The sequence below is a fragment of the Pollachius pollachius genome, assembly GCF_949987615.1.
Source record: "Pollachius pollachius genome assembly, chromosome: 12".
Lineage (NCBI taxonomy): Eukaryota > Metazoa > Chordata > Actinopteri > Gadiformes > Gadidae > Pollachius > Pollachius pollachius.
This window is the reverse complement of record NC_136945.1, coordinates 13,168,590-13,185,236: the sequence shown is the minus strand read 5'-3', so window position 1 is coordinate 13,185,236 and position 16,647 is coordinate 13,168,590. Positions and strand designations below refer to the sequence as shown.

Genomic DNA, 16,647 nt, shown 5'->3' with positions numbered 1-16,647 from the left:
ACCTTCCAGAAGATGAAAATGTACCATTTCCATTGCATAAATAACCTGAGGTGACAATCTATGCTGGTAAAATTATAATTTTAATGTCCAGATATAGTTATATAAAATGAAGTATAGAATACAAAGTAGCTATTAACAATTTGTATGCATCAACATTAGTTGTCCATCAATCATAACGGTCCAGACAACACGGAACTCGGCTTTAATCGGCTACAATCGGCTATAATTGGCTATGTGGCAAATTTCAAGAGTATTTAAGAGAAGGGGACGCAGATGGAAGCGCACATGCGCATGTAGAGCAAGTATGTAATTAGATTTTTATAATGTCTTGGTGGCGTAATGCTGGTAAGAAACTTTTTTTTTTATCGTAGATCAGTTGTTTGAATCGGATGCTTTAAACGCCATTTAAGTTTTGAGTATTGGGTATTGAGAGAGACAAAAGGGATGATACTTGTCTTTAAAGAAGGTAGACGTTTACTACAGCGGGGTCTGTGTGCGCATGTGCGTTGCCGGATATGTCCCTTTCGACCATCCCCCTGTCCCATTATTTTGGAAACTTATTTTGAAGTTGAATAGTTTTGCTGCTTTACTATTTGTTGCGTTAGTTTGTCCACAATATAGCTACCAACGCTTTCGAAGTCTGCCACCTAATCTATGGCGTTTTGGAAATAAAATGACGTTTTGGGTCGGGTTACTGTGAAAACGTGTACTTCTTTGGGATTTTTTTTGCAATGTTTTCCAGGTTAATGAAACAATGTAGCCAACTAGTAGCTAGCGACTCTCAGTTGTGAGAGTTGCACATTGAAACGAATGCGTCAGTTACACTTCAATGCGACGGTGGTAACAATATACTTCATATTTATTCTCAATCTGCAACTGTCGCTTTCCTTTCGACTCATCTCACGTTGTTTCTCAGCAAATGAAACCGGGGATGGATTTATTTTACACTCCGCTACTTCGGAAGACACGGCTAGACAACAACACTGTGAGGGTGGTCAGGGTCTCTCAAGCTCTGGGGCTTTCTTATCCCCTTTCTCTGGAGAACAAGAGGTAGGCCTACGTAACGAGTATTATACTCAGTCACATTTAGACCTAATACAGTTTATGATTTCCTCAAAACCAATCTCTGCCTATTTGTATGCCATTGTTTTTTTTTATGGTTCAGGCTCTGGTCAGTGGAGTCCAACGTGATACCAATGGGGATTCATCGATTGCGGTGAATTTACAGATATTTGATGGTTCGTTTGTTCCCCCTTTAATTTATTCGCATGTTATTTATGTCTGTAGCATGGGGTGGTGTGTGGTTACACTGTAATTACAAAGTCTTACTGAGTAGCAGTGCATGAGCATGCCAATACCCAATCATGATCATGAAGTCTGTTGTTCAACAAGAAAGACCAAAAGCTTTGGAAACTAACTTCTAGGCCAACATGATTTATAACTTCACAGGCGATACTTCAAGGGGACACATATACGAGGACATGGAACTTTCTGGAGAAGAAGAACCCATTCCCTCAATGGCTCCTTCTGGGCCGTGGGGACACTCGATTTACAGTTCATTAAGTTATATATCAAACACCATACTACACAGAGGACCGAGAAGTACCCTCACCAGACACAGCCTTGGCCCTACCTTGCCTCAAGTACAGTATTCACTTAATTTTAGTCCTTTACTGCAATGTTATCTCCTATTCAGTAGTTTATCCAAAGCAACTGTGTTGCTCAAGGATGCTTATAGGTAGGCGGCAGGCGTTGGGGATCAAGCCCAGTACCTTTCAGTTGGGATTCCAACACTCAAATGTACCTTGCTTGCCCTATCTTTACAACCATGGTCATGATACTGTACTGACCAATAGATTATTGGTATTGAGTGTCATGGATGCTGCCTTATTAAGTATTCAAAATGATGTAGGCCATCAGATACTTCTTACGATTCTGTTTTCTAGTAAGTAATATGCCCGTATTTCCTCCCCAGGTTGAGAGTGTGCTAAACCCATCAGCGTTTGGAGTCAAATTTAGAAAATGTGCTCAGGTAAGCAATGCCTTTATTCAATGAAAATTGACCTAACCTTATTCAACTGACGTGCAGATTTATAATTGAATAGCTGACATGTTATTTCGCTTTTCTTCTATTTGCTCATGAGCAGGTTATACTCGGCACAGACCCCCCCCAGCTGGCGATCTACCTGCTGATCCACAACCTGGACCAAGTGGGAGCCGGGGACCTGTCCCAGGTGGCCATCCGGGACTCCATCTCTGGGATCATTCCCCTCAAGTCTCAAGGAAAGGTGGTGGAGACAGACTTCCAGACCTTTGCCCTGGACTCACTGCCTGGTGGGTCTTATGATTCTTGTGAGACCATCCAGATATGTGTTTCCTAGTGAATATCAGTCTGGCCTTTGCTGGGGCATTTTATTTTTACCAGACATGGCTTGTTGTTGGTCTTTTAACATCATTTTTCAGTCTTGGTTGGATAGTTTTGTTGTCTGCCTCTTGGCTTTGAAACTCACTCCCCCTAGCCCTGATTGGTCATTTTTTCATTTTGAGAAAGGCTTTCAATGGGATTGAGGCAAGACGGATTGGCAGAGTGAAACAGACGTAAACTTGTGAGATCAGGGTGGCCTGAAGAGTGCTTAATGAAATAGGCTAAAATATAATGCGCTACTTCTTAAATACAAATGATTTTTCTTTCAGCTGGATCCCAGCATTTTCTTAACTATACTGCAAAGATTAGAAATCCGAAGAGTGAAGTGCTGTACCTGCCTGCTTTTCTCAGCTTCTCTAATGCCTCTCAGGTAGAAACACACACACACACACACACACACACACACAGACACACACACACATCACAGTATCTCCTCTTACAATATCTGATAAATATGTTATATATAGTATGTTTGTATAAATTAGGTGTAGATATTTTGATGGCTTAATTATGATCATTAAATGTTTATATTATTATTAGATTGATATGTTAAGGTATTTCAAGTGTCATGTTATTTATTTCTCTTTTGGTCTCCTACAGAATGATGTTCAAATGTTTGGACCACTAAGGACTAACTTAACCTTAAGAGTAAACAATACAGACAGGGTGAGTAGTACTGAGTAGTTGGATCTCCTTCACTGTTTCCTTCATCTCTAGTTAACCAATGAATATTACAGCTGTATGCAAATCTAGCTACTGCTGTTATTTGCACATGCTGTTGGTGCCGATAATAAAATTATCAGTTTTTAAATGAAAAACAGGTGGCATTAAATAAAGCATTTTTATTTTGTAACGTGTAGTGTTATCAGGGAATTGATTGGGCTGGTTGCTTTGTTTCTAGATTCAGCCCAGTCATGGACTTCCTTTAGCTGGATTTGTCTGTGGGTTCCTGGTGGCTCTGGTGATGCTGTCCCTGGGCTTCCTAGCCATGAACCTCATCTGTGCCTGGACCCGATTCAGTTTAATACATAAAAGGGTACAATTCAATCCAATTTGTATATCTTCTATTTACTAATATAACAATTAATTAACAGTTACCAAATACTGCAGTCTAATCGGTTCTGTTGTTAATAATAAAGGAAATTGGTTTGCTTTAGAAAAACAGGGATGAGTCAGACCCAGAGTATGCAGACTGGAGTATGAGTGAAACCCTGAAGGATGAAGCCGCATTTGAAGACAAGATGGTGGACATCATGGGTCTGGAAGACCCTCAGAATATGTATCAAGCTCTGGAGAGGTATCTAAATACTATTAAATAAATAAGTTTCCGCTTATATATCCCAGCATCCATTAATGTAATTGTAATTGTAATGTGATTCATGCCAAATCATTGTATTTTGTAATTCCTAAAATAACTCATGACCGACCATGTAAATAACAATGGATGTTTATTGCTATTGCAATACATTCAAATAGCTTACATAGACAACACAGATCCCCAGAATACATAAGGGTAATCAAACGAAACGCACGGCATATTCACCTCCGAAACAGGTAACCAAACGAACCACAGGCATCCCACCACCACACACCTTTTCTTTTTGCCCCACGTAGCCTGGAGATGTCGAGCCTGCTGCGCGCCACCACCCACCTGGAGTCCACCCGGGTCCAGGTGTACAAGGACCTGACGGTGTCCCTGCTGGGAGGCCTGGGCTCTCTGGGCGAGGCCAGCAGCCACACCCAGCAGAGGCTGCTCAACGTGCTCCACGGCCAGCTGCTGGGCATGGAGGGCCGGCTGAAGGAGGAGCAGGTGGCCCGCATGGCCACCCTGGCCGGCCAGTGCAACCAGGAGACCCGCGAGGAGATGGAGGCTGAGCACCGCAGGGAGGCGGCCGAGAAGGCCAGCGCTGAGCTGCTGTGTCAGCATGCAGACCCACAGGTAACCGGGGGGGGGTTACAGGGATCAGGCAAGGGTTTAACCTGGATTAAAGGGAGGCAACGGCAGTGGTTGAATTAAGATAGAAGTCGTTTGAAAAGTTTGAAAAGTTTAAGTGGTGGGATGAGGTTAATGCTTTATGCTTTTTTACATATGTATTTTGAGATACTCTACACCTTTTATTGAACATGATCAGTTAGAATTTGCATGCAGGAAAAGCTCTAGGTCAGTGGCCGTCCAGCCAAACATGACAGGGTAATTCCAGGTCCAGTAGGAAAAGTTACCTTTCATCCACCATCTGGGTTTGATCATTAGTACAACCAAGGGGAACAACTAATAAATTCAGCTGGCTCAGTGAATCACTTCAGCAAAGACATGGCCAGGCTTTTACCATTTGAACATGCAATAACAATTTTCTTTTTTGTTATTTAGCAGATGCTTTATCCAAGCTTACTTTGGAAACAACATTCAGATACATGCCATTCAAGGATTTGGCTGGTTTACTAAGACCCCAGGATTGTTATTGACATTGTCTATGTCAAGATGTCAGTCAGCCATGATTTTTGTTAGTTGTTGAGCCATTGAAATTCATTTTATTCCAAACGATTGTGAAGCGGCTCCCATGGTTGTATCTTTGTTTTGGTCAACACAAGCGCATATGAACTGCTTTGGCTAGATGGTTTTCACTCATTAGTGCCCACAAACGAACAAATCCACAGCTTTTGATTCTGTGTTCACAAGCCACTGTGCGTTCTCAATTAGGCCGAGAGGCGTGTAGCTAGAACTCAAGAGTGCAGATGGTTGTTGCATTTGAGTTACTGTGATTAGTCTGAATCATGAGGTTAGAGCAATGTTTCAACGAGTTGCAAGGGAAACTGTAGGAGGGGGTGTTTTCTTAACACCCCGCAACGCAGGCTTGTGGAAACTTACGGCTTTGTTTGTTTGCGGGCCATATTGGAGCAAACCAACTCTTTACTCAAGGATCCCTAATGGGTGAGGCCGCGGAATCGAGCCTGCTAACCATTCCCCTCTCCTGCGTCACGCCCTCCAGGAGGCCCTGCGCTGCAGTGTCCTGCTGGAGAAGCTGCACGAGCTGACCCGGGGGAGGCTCCAGCGGACCCTGCTGGTCCGGCACGAGGAGGCGTCGGCCAGGGTGCAGCGACGGCTCACCGAGTGGCGGCGGGTGGAGCTCCACAAGATCTTCTGTGAGGAGCTGGAGGAGGCCACCCGGATGGGCGAGCTGGAGAAGAGCACGGCGAAGAGCCTGCAGCACGACTACTTTGCCTGCCAGGTAATGGTGATGTGTCATCTGCTCAGGGCTACTAAGAATACGACTGCAGACTAGCCTGGAGCACTCCTATTCCTATGGAGCAGTCCTATTACATCTATAAATATACATACAAGTTACATTTTTGGTCAAATGGTTCGATCATTTGCCGTATGTTTCTAATGTACTACGCTTTAAATACCAGAACTATTTACAGTTAATAAAACAAAAGACCCAGGGCAACATTTCACAGCAGTACTGAAAGCAAGTCTTGCACCATATGGAAAAATATGAAGGAAAGTAAAAATATCGGGACTTATTTGTCGTTATGTGAATTTCCACAACCAAGGACCGACTGGAGGAAGTGCTGGACGTGGTGGTGGCCAACCAGCGCTACATGCTGGCAGAGCGTCACGCTCAGAGGAGGTTCCTGGTCCACAGCCTCCACAGCCTCAAGAGCCTCATATCGGACACCTTCTCCAGCACCTCCAGCAACCTGGGTGGCTGGTTCAACCAAATCAGGAGGTACCAGGCTTCCCACTTTGCAACCACCCAAAGCGCCTTTTAGTCAGTTAAAAGCAGACCAAGGCTATAGAAGAGCCCGGATGACCGACCTGTTGTGCTTTCCATCAGAGGGAGTACTCTGCCTGCAGAGCAGCTGGCCCAGCTCCAGGACAAGGCCCAGCAGGAGCTGCTCATGGTCAGACAGAGGCTGGAAGACAAGCTGAGCCAAGAGAGGAGAGCCATGCACTCTGTGTTGATCAAGAAGAGGAGGGAGCTCATCTCCGATATGGTGAGGAGACCACCTTGAGACTCTATGCCCTGTGCAGTTAGAATCTGTTTGGTTGGCTCTGGAAACATTAGAGGAGCACTCGGCACTTACTCACGGCTAACTATGGGGGCTTAATCCAACCCATTTCCCTTCTCCAGTGGCAGATCCACAACCAGAGGCGGCGTGAGCTGTCAGACATGTCCAAGGAAGGTCTGGTGGGGAGGGCTGAGGTGGCCCAGCACATGCTCTGCTGGCAGAACCTGCTGACTGCCCAGAGCCTGGAGCTCGCTGACCTCATCAACAGCCTGGATGAGGAGGCCGCCGCCGAAATACGCAAGGTGGCGCTAACCTGCGCACCACACACGCAAACACACAAGGGACAGAAACCAGCAGGGACCTCACGATTGTGCAGAATCACGTTTCAATTCTGTGAAAATTGCGATCCATTCGTCTGTTTCTGTGGGCGGTTTGATCTTTTGTGTGGTTTAACGTCGGGTTCGGGTTCTTCAGGTTTGTCAGTGTCCGCCATTGTCTTTCATATGAATGTGTCTGACCATAGAAAAACAAAGCCGATGTGAATCAAATAGAGCCAAATGCACTATGGCGCCTTCTGCAGGATAGTAACATAAATATGTTTCCACGTCCGACCAAATAGTGTAGAAGAGATCGTCTGTCATTTACTGAGCTGCTGAGGCGCGCGCCCCCCCCCCCCTCTGACCACCTGCTGGGCCAACAGGTGACCATGCGTGTGATCCAGAGCTCCATGGCGGAGGTGAAGGCCATCCAGCCATCCGTGGTCCAGGCCCTGCTTAACATCTTGCCCCCGGGGGCCCCGAGCTCCTCCCTGCTCCAGAGGGACCCGGAGCTGGGCGCGGGGCAGGAGGCCAGCGCCCTCCACCAGGCCCAGGAGAAGCTGCACCAGGAGGGCCAGGCGGCGGTGCGCACCCTGCGCTGCACCCGGGAGGCCCTGCAGGACGCCATGGACCGGGAGCTCAGAGAGCAGAAGGAGAGCCGCGCCCACAGCCGCGCCTTCTTCAGGTCCCTAACTCCATACCTCGTCATGAAACAACGATCATACTGATGATGGGTTATATATGTTGAAACATTTTGATAGCTTTTCAAATCTCTGCTTTTCATCTATTTTATTGCCCATGTTGTTCTTCGTCCTTTTTATCATCTTTTCTGTTACCGAGTCTCTTTTCGTTCTTCCCTCCCAGGTGTCTGTGCTCGTGCCAGCTGACGCTGTCGGAGGACGACACGCTGAAGATGAAGCTGGAGTTCCACAAGTGTCTGTCGGTGATGGACCGATGCCTGGTGCTGCCTCACGCCGGCCTCAGAGCCAAGCTCAACGCCGCCCTGGCCACCTGGAGGAAGGAGGCGGAACTGCAGGCGGAGAACATACATTCAGAGGTGGGTAGTTACTAGATTTTCACTGATTTTAGAAAGGACTGTCAAGTTCTGGTTGGTTGGTGCACTTGTTTGTCATTGATCGGGCAATCGCTGGAGTTAATAATATTCAAGGCGCCATTGAATATTATTATTATTAATATATAAGTAGGTCAAAAAACCCTGTTTCTCACAACTTTGAGCTTGCCAAACTTAACAATGGCCGATAGTACACTAGCTCAATATTTACTCTGCTACAAACTAATTAATACCTTGTCAAATAAGTTGTTTTTGTGGCAGCACAAGGACGACAAAAAGTGTGTTGGCATTCAAATATTCAATATTTAATATTCGTCTGCCATGCTCTGTTAACTTTCGTGTTTAACGTCTGATAGGCTTTGAATATGAACCTATCAGACTTGGCACGCATCGCAGCGTCATCCATTGGAACCCATTATATAAAATTCAGAACATAACCTAAAATCGAATCTCCGACGTCTGGTGGTAGGTGATGTGACCCACTTTACATAGAAACTCTCAGTCAGACTCGGACCATGAGTGGATCTGAAACCCACCGACTTCCTCCAAACAGCACTCGAGTGATATTTTGACCAGGTAGAGTAGAGAGCACTCTGGCCGATTCAATTAATCTAGAAATAACATGCAGACATTACCTAGGGAGGGAGGGGGGAGAAATAGTGTTTCCGAGAAGGAGGGGGAGAGACAGAGCGGGCTGCGCTCTGTCTCTCCCCCTCCGGGTGATGGGACCGGGTGATGCGCATGGCCGCCATCCACTACCAGTAGGCAGAGAAGAGGACCAGGATCTTCCTTGGTTGACTACAGCCCTAGATTGGAAAAGATGCATGTTATGGACCTCTGTCCTTAACTGTATCCCCCATGTATTGCTTTACCTTGTATGTCTTGCATGACTTAATATATGTGGATGTACGACCGCCTCAGGCGATTCCTAAACCACTCTAAACTAACCGCAATCGGCCATAATAGCAGGGGCAGATACTTAACTCATGACGCGTTCAAAAAGCAATAACCACCAGTTTAGCAGGCCTGCATGATACCGCACATCTGTAATGAGGCTGTTGGTGAGCATTGTTATGCGCAAGTAATAATGGCTTCTACAAATTGGTTGTATCACATGACAAGCCAACGTGCTGCGCAGTGAGCCGTTTCCACGACCACTTCAAAGACATCATGTCTTTGGCAGAGTAAGCCTCGGACCAAGGGGAAGGCGGCTCAACACAAAGCAGACCCAGGGGCCGCAATGCTGCTCCACCAGAGGAGGCTGGAGGAGAGGGTCCAAGTGTTGGAGCAGGAGAAGGGAATGCAGGGCCGCGTCATGGACAAGGTACGTCGGAGAGACGGACGTGTTTCCACTGTGACCCTGTTGAGTAATAAATAAAGATTGTTGGTTTTTTTTTACAAGGTGCAGCCAAGGAGAAGGTCATGACTTATTGTATCACAACTTTAGATGAATATCCAAAGATAGATTTGTGTCTAAAGTCTAAGGGAAGACTAACTCAAATCTGGGTGAACGGAGCATTTATCGCTTCATAATCATATCATTATGCATAGGTGCCATATTTCATACTAGGGCTGGGTATTGCCAGGTACCTCACAATTCAATTCAATTAGATTCTTTAGGTCTTGATTCGATTCGATATCGATTCGATATTGATCCAATTGCTTCGATTTCAATTCAATAATACGTGCAGATGACAAAAATACGTAAATATTATTTAGAATTAGCCATTTCAAAATGAATTAACCATTTCGTTGTGCTTTAACTAGCAAAAAGGGAATACACCATTGTATAGTATTGTTCCTGAGCTAAACTTGCAGCATAAAAGTAATAATCATAACATGGATAAATGTTAAAGGGCATGTACATTTAGGCATACTCACTTCTAGATTACAATGACTGAGTATGCTTCTTCTTTTTTTTTATTGGAAATAATCGATTTCAAAAAGATTCTGAATCGAAATTGAATCGAGAACAAATAAATTGCAGTGCATTGATGAGTCGATATTTTGACCCAGCCCTATTTCATACAAAACCATGAAGGCACTCTCCTCCTTCATCCCACCAGGTCCGAGAGGAGACGGAGAGGGAGAGACGGAGCGAGCTGCGCTCTCAGGCAGGCGACCTGGCGAAGCAGATGGCCGCCATCCACTACCACAAGGCGGAGAAGAGGACCAGGGTGCTGGAGACGTCCAGGGCCATGCTCACCCTGCAGAGCCAGCTCACCCGCCAGCTCAGGGGGAGACGCAGCCTGGAGAAAGGGGAAATGGCCCAGAGCATACACCACCACTGCTCGGTGGGACATGGTTTCTTATTCCTTTTTGCGGCGGACTGATTGTGTTACAGCCCTCTCACCTCAGACACGATACCACTGAACGAGGCGGCGAGCAAGGCGAAAAATCAAACGTGGCTTATTTGAGGTTGTAGTGAAATGGATAGACGTAGTGGTAGGAATGGTTTTCGCGCCAGGGAAAATTGTCTGTGAAGCTGTTTCTTGCAAAACACTGTTTGGTCGGTTCAATGTTTTGTTTTGTTGTTTTTTAAACAGTCTTGGGAATACAATCCCTAACTAAATTGTGCCTGATGTAACAGGAACTGTAGCTTAGCGATTCTTTTTTATAAAGCCCTTCATTATAAACAGTCTCCCATTACAACAGCCTCAAGCCCTTATAGGGAAAGGCGAAAAGCCAAGTGGGGGAAAGGTAGAAAAAATACAAGGCTGCATTGGATAGATTTTTTTCTTTGACAGATGACAGTGCAGTACATAGCCCAATAGCTTCCGCTATTGAAATACTAAATCAGAGCTGCCGAGTTATGCGTCTGCTGGTGCATTAAAAGCCTACCTTTGTGTTTTAAGCCTGTTTGTGTTTACAGATTGACTTGTTTTATCAAACTTGTTAATATATTTAATATATTTGTTGCGCTATTTATCCATTGTTGCAAAGTGACTAACCATCATCAAGATCGTTGGATGAAAAAGAAGATTTATATCAGAGGATATAAATCTTGATTTAGTTTACTGTCACCACAGAGTCTGGAGGAGGCGGAGAAGCAGCTCCAGGAGGAGAGGGCCGGGCTGGGCTGCTTGGAAAGCGCCCAGCCTGGAGACAGGCCGGCCAGAATCCCAGAGGACTCCCAGGGAGAAGAAGACGACGACGAGGTGGAGGAGGAGGAGGATGAGAGCGACAGGAAGAGGCTGTTTGAGGTCCGGCGAGACTTCCGGATGTCCATCATCCTCCAGGAGGCGCTGTGCAAGTGCGACGGCGTCTTCGCCACGCTGACCGAGAGGTGTGTGTGTAGCCTCAGAAGTGTCCGTCGGGGATGTAATGTCCTGGGCGTGGTGGAAGGCCGCAGTGTCTTATCATCTGTCCGTCCTGTCTCCTATCCAGGCTGCAGGAGGCGAGCGCCAGGGGCCAGGTCATGGAGGATTTAAAGGAGCAGCTGGAGCTCAAGAGATTATACGCACAATGTGACCAGGTGTCAACTGCCCACCTTTAAACACACACACACACACACACCCCATCATCCTTACTCTGGTGAAAACAGTAGCGTTCATACGTTCAACGTATCTTATTCAGTCCACAGTGACCCAAGACCATATCATGACATGAATAGCAGGGTCTCTCTCGACAACATGAGATTAGTTTGAGTGAGTTATATTACATTTAGTCATGTAGCAGATGTTTTTTTTTATACCCAAAGCGACTTAAGACTGATTTCGTTCGGATCAACTCTGGGTAGGGTGTCCTCCTGTAGTGAGCCATGCTGACACCGGGGACAGAACGCAGAAACGATCAAACACCCGCACCCTTCGAGGTCTCATGGCTTCCCTCCCCAGGAGCTGGAGTTTGCGTCTCGGCTGGTCAAGCAGAGCCAGGTGTCCACGGAGGTGCTGCTGGAGGCCCTGCGTCTGCTGATCCCGACGCTGCCCGAGTCTGAGCTGCTCTCTGTGGTCGACGCCCTGTGCCGCCCCAAACACAGCCTGCCCTCCGCCTCCACGGAGCAGGCCCGCCCCGGGTACGCCTCTGTGTTAACAGTCCTTGTCAAAGAGCCAGTGAACCCAAAACCGTTTACTTTAAAGGTGGTCACGTTTGTTATACGATCGTCAACAACGTTATCTATGCCATTTTGTCGCTGGAATAAAATTGAGACGGTAATTGAGAGAAAACAGGAGTAAAATCCTAGTCTTGGGCCAATCCCTGCAAAACTGTTTCTGAGTTTTCCACTAGAGTTATTTTTGTGACTTCACGCTGCCTCTTAGTATACCCGATGTCAGATTAGAGTTGTTCAGAGAGAGAGACGAAAAAAAGCGTAATAGAGCAAGATCTTTAAACAAAACAACCCAAAATACAACGGCCCCACCTTCTCTGCTCCCTCCCTCCCTATACTTCTCCAACTCTTAAGATATAAATTGTCTCATACAGAGGCTGGTGCAGTCAAACAGCAGGTATTCCCAGAACACATTTCACTCACTAATAGCTGAAATAATACAGCACCAGAATTTCTCATCTTCTTCCATTTTGAAACCACAATTGTTCAACTGCCAAGATTAGATTTGATGGTCAAATAGCAACCAGGTGAATCATTTGGTTCCCTGTCAAGGTATTGACAGGGATAGGTATATTTATTGCTATGCGCTATTATCACATTGTGAGGATGGCCGTGGCCCAAACCCTTATTTGCACATCAGTAGTGTTAGTGTCTTGCACAACTGTCCCGGCTCACAGGTTTATCACTGTGGTGTGGCTGTGTTTTGCTGACATAGTACGTTATACTGCACTATTCTGAAACATCCTGGCATTCCAAGCCTAACTCCAAAGAGACTTGAGGCATTTTGCAACTTTGAACATATGTTTGACAACTTCGGTCAGCAAGAGAACGACAAATAAGATTTATATATAGTGTGGGTCCTCTTTCACAGCAATCCCACCAGTATGAATTTCTTTTGAATATACAATAGGAAAGTGTGCATTATTGCCTCAAAAGATAACTTTGACAGTTTGTTATTACAATGGTTGATCTTAGAGGTGCCTAGGACACCTAAGAATCAGATTGTTTTCACAAACTGTGCCATGTTTTCTTTCTGGGAAATATACTTTCCAGATTTTAAATCTAAAACATTCAACTGGTCTTCCTTTGAGAAAATCCCCAGGGTCTTGAGAAAAGCACCTGGGAATTTCCACATCAGATATTTTAGAAAGAAAACAATGTTTAAAAATAGAGGTATTGAAGGCATATGTTTACTACAACAATGTCCTGCCCAGTTGATCTTGCTGGACAGTGTCACTACAGCAATCTGTTAACTCAATCGGATATTTGCTTCCCACAACTGTCCCTTTCCCCAACAACAAATTATTTCACACATGTTGGTCCCGTTTTCATCTCTCCGCTCCTGACTTCTTGGCCGGGCCTGTGGAACACTTCCCGTCACAGCCTGGCCTGCACTCTGGATGACGCTGTGAATGAATAATGCACGACAGAGTTGGGCCCCACCGAACAGAACTGTCCAGCCAAAAAAACAACTAAACAAATAACCTCACCTAATTGGAAAAATAAGCCAGTTCTGTGGGCATATGGCTCATTGATTCTGTTCTACTTGGTCTCATAGAGTATGGACCTCAAATAGAGACAGAAGTCTTGAAACTGTTTGACTCAGCCGGTGATTAAATTTACATTACTCTTGTAATATATTTTTTTTTATCGATGTGCAGGGAAATGCTTTTTCCTGAATAGGATTCTATGCAGTTGTTGGATAAAATAACAAAAAAGAATGCCAGACGGATTCCAAATCAGTAACAGCTGTGATGTGGAAATTTTACCCGAATATATCAATCATCTTTATCATAAAATGTAAACTAGCCAATCATCAACCAACAGCTATTAATTTATTCTTCACAGATCGAAGATTATCTTTAAATAGTTTTTTGTAGTTATCTAAAGCCACTGAATGATTATTATGAGTGTATTTTTGTTCTCACTCACACGCAACATGTTTTGTTGGGAGCTTTTTTGGCTTTCATTGTGTTTCAAAGATCCAGTCAGCGTTTTGACACTGACATTCTCACTAACATCTTTTTAGGTTTTCGCATACACTTACCAGTCTGACTCATTCCTAATTCCTTCCAGGTCTCCCAGGGAACCAGACCGAAGTCTTCTGGTCAAATTAAGGGAAGTTATGAGGTGTGCTGAGGGGACAAATCTCCATCTGGTCGGAGGCCGGTAGGTGCAAATTACAAACATCTTCTGAGTATCTCCTATTTGTTTCGAACTCTTTTAACCATCCATGCTAAGCATGTATTCACTCAATGTACTTTGGATAAAGGTGGCCACAAAGTGACATATATATTTACATTTTTCAATATTTATACAAACGCAATAATCCTTTCTCATTACGTTTCCCTAGACTTCAAGTAAAAAGGCAAGATATCTGGGAAAAACTGTTCAATCCCCCGGCACAACCCAGAGCCTCTAAACACCTTCCACCAATGCTGGTGGAGGAGAACCGCCCGGAGGTGGCTGCTCTGGACCAATCGTCTGTGGCTGAAAACACACCGTCACAGCAGCCTCCACTTTCTACACAAGCAGCAGACCCAGAGTCTGAAGCCCCGTGCATCTCCCCTCCTCCACCCATCAACGCCACCCACGGGCCCCCCAGTCCCACCCCCTCCACCGGGGAAAGGCTGTTTGTGTTTCGTGCTCCACCCGAGTCATATGACGCCGTGGATTTTCCCAGAAGAAAGAAGAAGAGGAATTTCCTCAACCTGAAGAAGGGCTCTGTGGCTCCTACCGTCCAACCCTGAGACAGATATGTCAGCACATGTCAGGTGTTTACGATGCAATGACTTCATGCCCTCATGCCCTGATGACATTCATGCTGTTTGTCAAAAGGTTTTGAAAATACTTTTTGTTTTTACTTAAAATGTGTATTTTATATTATATATGAATATTAAATTGTTATTAAGTTGTATTGTCTCGTTATAAGGCAGCTGTTTCATTAATTAAACCACACAAGCAGGGCTGCAAGGTCCACGAAAGATTTGAAGTGAGATTACGTGTGTTGGGGCGGAGCAATTCATAATTTGGCAAAACGCGGTGACTATTCACCCCACAGTTATTTTGAAATAAAAGTTTCCAGCAATTTTAAATATTATTCATAAATGATTATTAAAAATTATAACAGTTTGCTGATCTGATAACACAAGCCAAATTCAAACAAATCAAGTTGTATAAATCGTTGTATTCATGCATTTGAATTCATGCAATGAACAGAAAGGGATATTGAATTCAGTTCAATTCAAGAACAGTTGGCCCTATTAACAGGGCATGGGGGCACAGAGAGGACGTCCTTTTATCACGCCCAATGCTTGAGAGTTGGCAGCTCTTAACTACACTTGCATTTACGTACAAAACGATTGCTGTTGTTCATGAACATGCTCCTCTAGCTCTTTTTCTGTTTAAATCCAGTGACTGACAACTATAGTCCACAAAGTCGTAAGAAACTTGGTCGCCATTGCCTCCCATCGTTGGAATAGTTCCCTGAATTACATCAAGAAGGAGAATGTGTATTATATGTGTAGCCAGGCTGTTTCAAACTGTCAAATAAGAACAAAGGATTTTGCAATGCTCAGTCCATGGTAAGCTGACTTCAAAAATGCCGAACTGTTTCGCTCAACAGTCTCGACGTCAGTGTAGCCTACCCCCACCCCCATCACTCTGTCTTAAAAACGCCACAGAACCACCAGCTCCACATACTTTCAAGGCTCACAGACCCCAGTAACATCTCGTCTGGACAGAGCAACACAATGAAGCTTGGACTTGCCACCGTGGTGTGTTTCCTCAGCTGTGTGTGGTGGTCTGATGGTGCGCCACCAACCTGCTATTCCAGAGCGCTGGGTTTGGGCAAAGAAACCATGTCCTTGCTGAATAAGATCCATACCTATCATCGCACGGTAAGACGATTCATTTTGACCTCCTCGAACTACACAGCTGGCTGTGTCGTGAACACGTCTTTCATCGCAATCCCTGTGTTTGATTTCAGAAAGCCTGTGCGGAAGTTTTGCCAACGATCTTCATTGATATTCACGTGAGTTGTGTGTTACACCTTGACGTGACGTGATGGAATCTGTCCAGTTTGAATCAGATTCATGGTTCATAACATTACCGGTAATCGTGTAGCTGAAAGTTAGTTACTGAAATTATTGCAAAAAGAAAACTAATTGACCTAACACTACCAAAAAAAAAAAAAAATATATATATATATATATATATATATATATATATATATATATATATATCCTCGACTTTTTACTTAAATCAACTTGTCCCCCTCGAAGCTATCCTTTTACTAAAATGAAGTGAGCCCTTTTTTTTGTCTTAATCCAAACTGTTAGGCGGTTTGGATCCTCCCAGAAAACCGAGTCTGGGAGGATTGGCAGGAGCAAATATAAAGTATCCCATGTATATTAAGAAATAACACACAAACTGAAGATCCCCATTGCAGGTGTAGCTACGTCTTACTTGGGGCTGCCCCTCCCCTAAAGGTTAAATCATATAATCGCCCCTGCTACACGATGGTCAATACATTGTTGTTAGTTATTCTGTATATAGAATGCATACATCAGTTGTTTTCCCTATCACTCCAGAATGCCTGCATCACAGCAAAGCTCCGTGATATCCTCTATGTGGTGTTAAACCACCCAGATCAGCAATGCAAAGAGCGCCCCCGGATCGTCCTTCTCAAACGCAAACTGGAGAACCTGTACTCCATCATCAGCAGGATTTGTTATCGGGTGAGACAAGCTTATTGACCACCTTGTATTGGACA

At 44.8% G+C, this 16,647-nt stretch overlaps 2 protein-coding genes across 2 annotated transcripts in view; both read left to right on the top strand.

Moving 5' to 3' along the window:
* Positions 1-601: 601 nt before the first annotated feature.
* LOC307083465 (limbin-like) lies at positions 602-14,790 on the top strand. Its single transcript, XM_079747367.1, has 23 exons — positions 602-1,050; positions 1,166-1,238; positions 1,450-1,643; positions 1,976-2,032; positions 2,148-2,334; positions 2,695-2,795; positions 3,026-3,091; positions 3,327-3,461; positions 3,583-3,722; positions 4,040-4,364; positions 5,413-5,652; positions 5,978-6,153; positions 6,262-6,421; positions 6,559-6,738; positions 7,137-7,438; positions 7,618-7,810; positions 9,009-9,149; positions 9,892-10,119; positions 10,855-11,111; positions 11,213-11,300; positions 11,662-11,840; positions 13,950-14,042; positions 14,227-14,790. The coding sequence occupies exons 1-23, from the start codon at positions 811-813 to the stop codon at positions 14,621-14,623; spliced, it is 4,152 nt and encodes a 1,383-aa protein (XP_079603493.1). The 5' UTR covers positions 602-810; the 3' UTR covers positions 14,624-14,790.
* Positions 14,791-15,589: 799 nt separating this feature from the next.
* The window catches only part of cytl1 (cytokine like 1), a 1,457-nt gene continuing 399 nt past the window's right edge, over positions 15,590-16,647 (top strand). The window contains exons 1-3 of the mRNA XM_079747493.1: positions 15,590-15,772; positions 15,862-15,906; positions 16,466-16,612. Coding sequence (XP_079603619.1) covers positions 15,626-15,772; positions 15,862-15,906; positions 16,466-16,612 — 339 coding nt within the window. The 5' untranslated portion in view covers positions 15,590-15,625. The remainder of the gene's footprint in view (positions 15,773-15,861; positions 15,907-16,465; positions 16,613-16,647) is intronic.